Consider the following 10,420-nt stretch of genomic DNA (forward strand, 5'->3'; position numbering starts at 1 on the left):
TTTGAACTCATGACCTTCCGAAGAGCAGTCGGTGCTCTTCCCCACTGAGCCATCTCACCAGCCCCAGACATTCTTTTTATCACTCTCCGTTTAATTTTTTGAGACAGGGTCTCTCACTGAGCTAACTGTTTCCTGTCCTGGTTTTTACAAGGTTGCTAGAGATCAAACCCAGGCAACAGCTGGCACTGACTGAACCACTGGAAGCTGCTTTCTCACTTTATTTAGTGATGGCTCTTTGTATGAAAATTAAAGATGAATGATACTAAAAATAAACTGTGAGCTGGGCAGCGGTGGTGTGCACCTTTAATCCCAGCACTTGGAAGGCAGAGGCAGGTGGGTCTCTACACAGAGAAACCCTGTCTCAAAAAACCAAAAGTAAATATATAAATAAATAAATAGTTTAACTTAAAAAAGAACAATGGCTTTTAAGATATATTTTGTGTAATTAACAAGACTAACCCATTTTAAGTTCCATGTACAAATGTTATACACCATGGGAAATTTATAGAAGATTCTAATATGTGTGTGGGGGAGGGATCTTTGTCAAAGAAAAAAATCCACATACTTAAAAAGAAATCAAAACTAGGACTGGATGTGGTCTTACTACCCTATAATCCCAACACTCAGGGGGCAGAGGCAAGAGGATCTCAAGGTGGAAGGCTACCAGCCTGGACTATATTGTGAGATCCCGTCTCTAAAATACCAGAGACTAAGGAGGAGGGATTAAAAGTGGGGGTTATAATATACGCTTACTATCCGTGTAGGATGCAGAGAGGGACAGAGACAGAGAGACAGAGAAACAAAGAAGTCACACTCTCAGAGATACTAACTGGGTATCTCTACATAACAGAATTATGGGTGGTTCGTTTGTTCACTTATTTGTTTGTTTTGTTTTGTTTTGAGACAGGGTCCACTTTATAGCCCAGGCTATTGTGTTTTCTGCAATACATCAGTGGGTTTTTTTGAGTTAAGAAAATAAAGCCAAGTTTTTAATCTAGCTCTGGACAGGAGGATTACAGGTTCTAGGTCAGCCTGGGTTACATACCAAGACATTGTCTCAAAAATGAAAGAAAAGCAGAGAAATTAATTATTCTTAAAAATAGCCACAGGTCTGGCTTCACCTTTGGTAGAGACTGCAAGGGGACGGGGACAGATGCGTGAAGGTATTCAATGTCATCTTCCCTGGAAGTCATTTAGAAAAGGCTAGAAGCCCTCAGAGGGCCATGCTGAGCATTCTGCTTGGCTCCTGCAGATTATGAACTCAGAACCAAGTGTGAGCTCAAGGCAGGAATCCTGTGCTCACAGTCTGCACCCAGGATGGAAGGGGACTCACTATTTCGTGAAGGGTGGTCCTCTGAAAGGCCCATGTGAAGCTCACGGTAGCATTCTCCTCGATGGTGTAGGTATAGGACTGTTTGCCCTTGGTTCCTTTCCACGTCTCCACTGGAGTATTGGTCCTGGAATTCATGCCCTGAGCCCGGGAGAGGCAAGTGAGGAAGGCATGATTGCTTCATGAGGCAAGCACTACGCTGTGGGCTAACACACTGGTCAGACCTGTGTTAAGTACTACGGGGTCCCCGGCAGTCCCTCTGGGCTCTTGCTCTGAGGGATCACCATGATGGGTGTCCTGTATATTGCCTCACTGCTGGGCCATGCTGGGCCAACCCTTCCGTGGAAGCCCCGTCTGGCTAGGAGAAGAAACATACCACCATGAAGTAGAGCTCACAGTTCACAGAGCAGATGGTCTCGAAGACAAAGGTGATCCTGGCCACCTCTTTGTTCTCTGTGTCTGCCACCACTGACTGTGGAGGTCTGTGAGAGAAACATCGAAAGTCATCTCAGAGGCCAGGAAGTGCTATTCGGAGAGTCCAGACAGCAGAAAGGGTTAGCTGTGAGTTTGGGGGACCTAGATAAGGCACTTATTTGTTGGAAAGAGGTGGGAACTAAGTCCAATTATGCCACCCAAGCTATATGACCTTGACCCGGCCAGTGTGTAGCTCTGTCAGCTACAGAATGGAATGGAAGTGATAAATATCTTCTTGATCTTGCATTATATATAGTATTGATATCCAACAATACAACGTGTGTGTGTAAATGTGCTTTATAACAGGAACAATCCTGCTCAATCTTCTTGCCTCAAGTAAAAATGAACTGTATATGAGCTGGAGAGACGGCTTACTGGTTTAGCGCTGCTGTTCCTCTTGCTGAGGTCCCAGGTTCAATTCCCAGAGCCTATATGGTAACTCACAACCATCCATAGCCCCAGTCCCAGGGGATCTAATAGACATGCACAAGGTGCAGATCCATACTCATGTAAAACATCCATACACACAAAGTATAAGAAATAAGTCTAATAAATAAATGCATCAAAAATGAACTGCAAAGGGGACCATGGTCCTGCTTTTAAGTCTCTAAAACTCTCTCATTGCTGTGACAAAATACCTGAAAAGCAACTTAAGAGAGAAGGGTTTGTTTGGCTCATGGTCTGAGAGGGTAAAGCCCACATGCTGGGAGATACAGCAGGGGGCATGTGAGGTGGCCCAGGGCATCCATAGTCAGGAAGCAGAGACACAAAGGCTGGCACCTCATTCACTATCTCCTTGTTATTGAGTCCAGAACCCCCAACCTGAATCCAGGATAGATCTTCCCTCCCTAGTCAATCCTCTCTGGTAATGCCCCTTCCGGACAAACCTAAAGATATGTCTCCTAGGTGATTTCAAATCTCATCAAGTTGACATTCAAACTGAGCCACCATGGGGTGTGGAGGTGGGTGGGGGCAGGGCTCTGGAGAGACTGCTCAGAGACCGGGGACACTGGCTGCTCTTACAGAGTACTGGGGTTTGATTCCTAGCTCCCACATGGTGGCTTGCAGTTACCTGTAACTCCAGTTCTAGGGAATCCAGTGTCCTCTTCTGGTCTCTCATGGGGCACACACACGCATTCGAGCAAACACTCATACACATACAAGATAAAAATAAAATTTGAAAAGAGTAACGACCATTGGTGATAACAAAGAGAACGCGCTAGTGTCCAGTTAACATGGCCATTGCGTGTGTTCCTCTCTTCTGGACTGAGTCAACTCTGGCGCCCTCTCCTCTACCACATTCTTGAGTACATGGGATTTGGATGAGGCCAGGCTGGCTTGGGCTTTCCTCACCTAAATCCTGGCACAACTAGAGTGAGAATCATGAAGTCGTTGTCTGAGGCGCCAACAGCTGTATAAATGTGGTCACCAGCCACCTCCCAGCCTGGAGAAGGAGAGGAAAGGGTTAATGCCTTCAGACATTGGCAAATGTATCTTGGGTGACACTCTAGAGATAACAGCCATGTCCTTCCTTCAAAATATCCAGACTGTTGCTTATCCTGGTAACTAACTTATTTACATCCTTCTTTCTAGCCTTCCTCCCTCTCTTCCTCCCTTTTCCCCCAACCCCTTTTTCACTCTGTAGCCCAGGCTGGCCAGATCTTGTGGCAATCCTTTCGTCTTGACCCCTTTTGTTTTATTTTTAATAATCTTGTTGTTTTGAGAAGGAGTTCACCCTGAGGCCAGCCTGGACCTCACTACTGCCTCATATTTACAGTAATGCTCCTGCCTCAGCCTCCTGATTGCTGGAATTACAGGCATGAACCGTCCATGTTTTTTCTAGCTGTCTCTGAAACTGAGCATCATTGGCATGTCTGTAAGGAGTGGAGTTTTCAAGGTGATGGGTCACTCCCCCTGGGAGTGCAGGGAGTTGACAGTGCAGGGTAAGTGGGGAGAGGCAGTCTCACCTGTCAGGCCCTTGTATTCAAAGTTGATACCACTGAGAACAGTAGTTTCCATGTTGGAGGGCAGTGTGTTCCACCATTTGTACTCAAATCCCACGGCAGGCTCAGTTCCTGCTGGGCAGTGGGTACAATCTAGGGGAAGCACAAGATCCATTACCTAGGAGGAACTCTACAGGCACAGAGATATGCCAGAGGGACTCAAAACGTATTTAACACATTCCAACGAGACATACAGGCCAGTTTGCCAACTGTCCTTACTTATCAAAACATCCGCTTCGACATCCCTTTTAATCTTACTTATGTCCTTCACGTGATTCCCACATATATGCTGGACACTTCTGTTGCGAAGGCTGAGACTCCTGAGGCCCGGGTCATGTTTGCCCAGAGTGAGGAAGAAGGCAGGGCAGTTGTTAAATCTGACCCTCACCTATAGACCCCTGACCCTGGACTCCTGACCCTGGTCCTCACAACCGGCTTGCCCTTCACTGCCCTCAGTGGATGGGCAGAGTCCAGTCAGCTAGCTATTCTGGGTATTTACGTGGCCCATCCAACAGCCAGGGTTTGGATGGAGAGGATGTAAGAAGCAGAGCACCCAAGCTGTTACCAGAGCCGTTGGAGTATGAACCATATGGGCAAGGTTCACAGATGCTGTTGTTGGTTTTGAAGAAGCCTGGGTTACAGGGTGGGCAGCGGGTCTTCACACCGGAGGCAGGCAGCTTCACTGCCCCTTCTAGGTCCTCAGCACAGATTTTTGGTATGGCCCATTTGTACATGAGCTGTGTCTAAAAACAAATAAATAGAAAAGAAAAAAAAAATGGATTAAGCAAGATTCAGCACTTATGGGATTTAGCCTATGTTCTCAAACACTGGTTCTCTCTCTCTCTCTCTCTCTCTCTCTCTCTCTCTTTGGTATTTTCGAGACAGGGTTTCTCTGTATAGCTCTGGTTGTCCTGAAACTCACTCTGTAGACCAGGTTGGCCTCGAACTCAGAAATCCACCTGCCTCTGCCTCCCAAGTGCTGGGGTTAAAGGCGTGTGCCACCACTGCCCGGCCAAACACTGGTTCTCAACCTGTGGGTTAAGACCTCTTTGGGTCTCAGATATCTTGCAAATCAGATATTTATATTATATTCATAACAGTATCAAATTACAGTTATGAAACAGCAATGAATAATTTTGTGGTTGGAGATCACCACACCCACTGGAACTTTATTAAAGGCTCACACACAGCATTAGGAAGGCTGAGAACCACTGTTGTAGACCCTACCAGAAATGCTGGAAGATACTAGAGATTTGTACCAGGATGAGAATTCTAGAAAAAGTAGAGAGTTCAGTTCTGGTCACACATTTATACACAGTAACTGCCAAATAGCATTGATGAGAGGAGGAAGGGTGTATCTGATGAGGATTCCATGATAGAGGAAACGTGTGACCAGGTGTCTTCAGACAACATGTGTGGACTCTTCCAAAAAAAAAAAAAAAAAACTTTTTATTAGCTGAGTATGGTGGTCTGCACCTTTAACCCCAGTACTCAGGAGTCAGAGGTAAGTAGATAAATTCTGTAAATTCTAGGCTAGCATTATCTATATAATAAGACTCTGTTTCAAAAAAAAAAAAAATCAAAACAAAAACTCCCCACACGCCATCAATATTTGTTGACTATTGAATAGTCTTTTCAAAAGAAGATTATCTCTGACTCCTCAGGCCTCTTCTGTTCTTTTGGAGTTCTCCCAGGCCTTATGGATCACCTCCACTGCCTTATGGCTACCCCTCTTCCTCCTCTTCAGACTCCCTGCAGACTCTGGGAGAACTGAGATGCATCTCAGCTTTTCTCTGATCCCCTCCTGACACTTAAGTTCACACAAGCATTGTTTGTCAGCACAGAGACAGAGAAACTACAAAGGGAAGGCTCTGTCCTGAGGTGGAAGCTTTGGTGTGGGTGGGAGCTGGAGAGAAACAGCTGGGACTAAAACCATAACCTAACGGCCAGTGGTTCTCACCAGTCCTAAAGTGCGACCCTCTAATACAGTTCCCCCCAACCATAAAATCATTTTCATTGCTACTTCATAATAGTAAGTCATATAGTAATTCAAATCCATACTGTAATTTTGCTACTGTTTTGAGTTGTAATTTATGAGTTGTAATGTAAATATTTAAGTTTTTCAATAGTCTTATGTTGAGATTTGGTCTGTTGCTATGTATCATAATGCTAAGTTCTGTACTTAAAAGTCTAGGCCAGCTTTTGTTGTGCAAACCTTGCTCCTTAATTTAAAACTTGGTTAAGTAAAAATAGCTACAGCCAGCCGGGCGGTGGTGGCACATGCCTTTAATCCCAGCACTTGGGAGGCAGAGGCAGGCGGATCTCTGAGTTCGAGGCCAGTCTGGTCCACAGAGTGAGCTCCAGGACAGCCAGGGCTATACAGAGAAACCCTGTCTCAAAAAAAAAAAAAAACCAAAAAAAAAAAAAAAAAATAGCTACAGCCAACTACTGGAGGGATTAGAGGTAGGTTGGTTTTTGAGAGGGGAGAATGAGGAGGAGAGAGAAGGCACCAGGAGAGAAGATGGACCATGAGCACATGGCCCAAAGAAACAGCAAGTATCTGAGAACACCACTGGGGAAGCAGCCAGGCCAGCAGTTAGAAAAGTAGATTAGTGGTGATCCCCCGGTAATCATCAAAGTCAAATAAGATAACCATAGTCTAAGTCTCATTTAGTTGTAAGCTAGTTGGGGATAAGTTTAAATTGAATAAATTACAGTCTTAGGTGACTCCTGTGAAAGGGTTATTCGACCCCAAAGGGGTCAAGAGCCACATGTTGAGGAGAAACACTGACTTAGGCCATTTTTCCAGAGATTCGGGGGTTGGGAAAGATCTCTGTTCTCCCAGAAAGCGGCTAGCACTTTTGAGACTGAGTGTCACTAGGGAATGCAGCAGGTGTGGACAGATGGGCAGGTGGGGCCTGGGACTAAGCAAACAGGAGAAACCAAGCAAAGGGGAAAAAGAACATTTCAATTCTGGGTGACACACACGGGGAAAGGATGCCTGCTTGGAACATGAACGAAGCTATGTTCTTGTTCCCCAGCTAGCCTGGGCTCACCATGCTGGTCTTCGGGGGGTTTCTCCAGTGAGTTCACTGACCACTGGAGCCTGAACAGTGGTCAAGTGTAAGGAGCAGAGGAGATGTGCTCTGAGCATGCCACCCACCTCTCCCTGAGCATCACAGGCTGTGTGAGTGTAGAAATAATCCTTGTCTGTGCAGGCTGGGCGCACTTTGCAGGTGGAAGATCCTTTTTCTAAATGACCAAAATGAGAAAAAATATGTCAAGTTACATAAGAGAGCAGGGCTCTTAGCCACTGACCAGTGACTGGTAACTCTCAAGCCCATGGGTGTGTCACCACACAAACTTCCAGAAGGTGTTTGTTTTCTGTTTTCATTTATTTGCCTTCTTCTGCTCTTTTGAGACAGGCTGACCTGAGACCCACCATGCCATTGAGGCTGCTCACAAACTTGAAGTGATTCTCCTGCTTCATCCTCTTGGAGGGCTAAGATTACAGGTGTGAGCCACCATGCCCTTTTATTCTCTTGTCTTAAGTTTGGTCTGTTTGCTTGTTTGATGTTTCTGGTTCTGTGGCTATTTTGCTTTTTCAGACGGAGTTTCTCTGTGTAGCCCTAGCTATCCTGGAACTCCCTCTGTAGACCAGGCTAGCCTCAAATTCGGAGATCCACCTGCCTCTGCCTCCTGTGTGCTGGGGAATAAAGGTGTGCACCACCAAGGATTTTTTTTTTCCTTAAACCTACTTTCATTTATCTGTGTAATGCTGTCTTGTCTGCCTGCATGTATGTCTGCGCACCACATGTGTGGCTAGTCAAGGAGGCCAGAAGAAGGTGTCGGATTCCCCTAGAGCTGGAGTTGAGATGGCAGTGAGCCACCGTGTGGGTTCTGGGGATCAAACCTGGATCCCCTGGAAGAGAAGCCAGCATTCTTAACCTTTGTGCTATCTCTCCAGGCCCCATCCTTGGACCTTGTCTGAACGTTCTCTTGCCTATGACAAACATGAAGAAGATCATCTGTTGCTCCCCTTCTCCATGACACCACCCCACACAGACCAAGATGAAGAAAGATGCCTCTGGCTTGTCTCAGCCCCAGCATCCTAGTGCTGACTTTCACCCAGTTAGTTTTCTCCTACTCTGGGAGTACTGGGGGTTGGACCCTGGGCTCCAGGCATGTTTTACCACTGAACCCCATGTCCTTAGCCATTTTATCAGGCTTTCTGTGTTCCCCTTACAATGATATAATGTTGCTTCAATACCATGGACCTTTACAGAGGAACTAATGAATCCTCCTTTGTTTCGATGTTAGAGATAACTGCAGCCCATACCATAGCCCCAACTCCCAACCTCAATGCCTCAGGTACTAGGAAAACAAGTGTCTGGCACCTTGCATACACATATAAAGGGTGTAGTGGTACACAACTTTCATCCCAGCACTCAGGAGGCAAAGGCAAACCAATCTCCATGAGTTCAAACAGGTTAGCCTGGTCTACCTAATGAGTTCCAGGGTAGCCAGGGCTACAAATGTCTCAAAAGCCAAAATAAGTCCTTTTTGGAAAAATTAAGAAAAAGAGGTTGGACGGGGGAAAGAGTATGATCAAAATGTATTTAAAAAAGTTTCCAAAGGAAAAACAAAGCTGTTTCTTTTACCAAGACAAATATTTATAATTCATGCAAATTTAAATGTTAAAAATGCCCATAGGATTTTTTTTTTTCCTCCAGAATAAAAACTACCTGGGATGGGCAGGTGGTTCTGTGGTTCAAGGGTTTGCCAAACATGCATCAGAACTGGAAATCTGATCCCCAAACCTGTGTTAAATGCCAGGTAGATGTGAGGGCCCACCTGTAAGTTTAGCTCTCAGAAGACAGATAGTAGGGATCCCTGGAGCAAGCCAGCTAGCTAGACTAAAGCAGCCAGTGAACTCTGATTCAGCTGAGACACTCTGTGTCAGTGAACAAGGCAGAGAGCCACGGAGGAATAGTCCCAGTGTCAAACCTTGATCCTCCATATGTAGGTGCACACATGCACATGCACCTGCATATGCAGATGTGTCCACACATATATGAACACATATACACAGACATGCGCATGCACACACACACATATACAAACATATACAAAGAATAAAAACACAATGCTTTATGGGATTCCCCATTGTAATGCCCCTACCTGCGGCATCTGCTACTTCTAGTATGATCACTGTGCCCTCTGCAGATAAGCATCCATAAGGGGGAAGCAATCTCTTCTTCCGTTTATTACTTGCTATACAGTGTGGTGTCATTGAATAAGATTGCAAGCTACACCAGTCTAGGTTTGGGTCCTGATTCATTATCAGTAGCTGTGTCATGTTAGGCAAGTTGTTTAACCTCTCTCAGTTCTCTCATCCAAAGAGCAGGGGTAACAGGGTCTACTTTGCTAGAGCCAGCAAATGCCTGGCCTCTCACTTACAGACTCAAAATGGAAGTTACAGGGGCTGAAAGAGATGGCTTAACAGTTAAGAGTTCTTGCTGTTCTTTCAGAGACTAGAGTTCAGTTGCACCCATATTAGTCAGTGCACAGCTGCCTTTAAGTCCAGCTACAGGGGATCCAATGTTCTCTTCTGTCCTCCTTGGGAACCTACATGTGCAATGTGCAGATACATCCACAAAGATACACATACAAACACAGATGTAAACAATACATTGAAAAAAAAGCAAGAAAGAAATGCCAGTCACTATTATTGCTGGCAAGCTTGCACATTCTTTTTATTTGGGAACTGTCCTGGGAGATTTAATAGATTAGGTGTCTCTTCCCCTCCCTTAGTGACTTCTTAATAGGTTCCTTCCCTTTCCCAGACTCTGTCAGACTCTAAGGATGCCTCGTTGGCCTGCACTGGGAGCTCCGAGTGACTATCTCCCCATCTCTTCTGTCCCTGTCTATTAGGCTGGGCAAGAAGGAAGCATTGGGAAACAGCTGGAATCCTCTCAGTTCATTTATTTGGTAAACAAGCAGGAGGCCCAGTTCCTCAGAGAGGGAACTAGAAACTCCTGTTGGTGGTGACTGACTTGGCCAGGAGAGATTGGGGGTAGGGGGTGGGGCAGTGAGGGCGTGGGGGAGGGAGGGGAAGGAGATGCTGAACACGCGCCAGTTCCCAGGGCCTTGTGGATCAGGTCTGGCAGAGCGCAAGTTCAGTGTTAGAAAATGTGTTTGGCACAAAGACCTTTGTTCTGCTAGTTAAACATTTGCTTAACCTGACACCCTAGGTCTAAGTTTTAGCAGAAATGGTCCAGCTGTTTACACACAAACCACTGTGAAAATGGCTTTAATGAATGATTAACTGGAATGTTGAGACAGACCTCACTTTCCTAGCTCTGGTTTAACCGAGGGGTTTAAGTTAAGCATTAGTCAAGTGTGGAAAAGTCACCCAGATGTTTGGTAAGGCGAGGGATTGAGTGTGGGTTGAGGAGGAATGCTCCTGGGAAAAAATGTAATAAGTTGTTTCTCTCAGAGCCCTACATCCTTTTTCTGTACCTCCCTTCTCCTGCCAATATTTTTCCCCCACTTCTAGTCCAGTGTTCTCTCTGGGACCCATTTTTTCAAAGGAAAACATTTCCTCAGCAGG

At 45.6% G+C, this 10,420-nt stretch overlaps 1 protein-coding gene across 1 annotated transcript in view; it reads right to left on the minus strand.

Moving 5' to 3' along the window:
* Kiaa1324 (KIAA1324 ortholog) overlaps nucleotides 1-10,420 on the minus strand; it is an 81,963-nt gene that overhangs the window by 13,305 nt on the left and 58,238 nt on the right. The window contains exons 8-13 of the mRNA XM_031375195.1: nucleotides 6,971-7,059; nucleotides 4,373-4,550; nucleotides 3,772-3,900; nucleotides 3,158-3,248; nucleotides 1,707-1,812; nucleotides 1,334-1,471 (exon numbers count right to left, since the gene is read on the minus strand). Of these exons, the coding sequence (XP_031231055.1) occupies nucleotides 1,334-1,471; nucleotides 1,707-1,812; nucleotides 3,158-3,248; nucleotides 3,772-3,900; nucleotides 4,373-4,550; nucleotides 6,971-7,059 (731 nt within the window). The remainder of the gene's footprint in view (nucleotides 1-1,333; nucleotides 1,472-1,706; nucleotides 1,813-3,157; nucleotides 3,249-3,771; nucleotides 3,901-4,372; nucleotides 4,551-6,970; nucleotides 7,060-10,420) is intronic.

The sequence above is a fragment of the Mastomys coucha genome, unplaced genomic scaffold (assembly GCF_008632895.1).
Source record: "Mastomys coucha isolate ucsf_1 unplaced genomic scaffold, UCSF_Mcou_1 pScaffold16, whole genome shotgun sequence".
Lineage (NCBI taxonomy): Eukaryota > Metazoa > Chordata > Mammalia > Rodentia > Muridae > Mastomys > Mastomys coucha.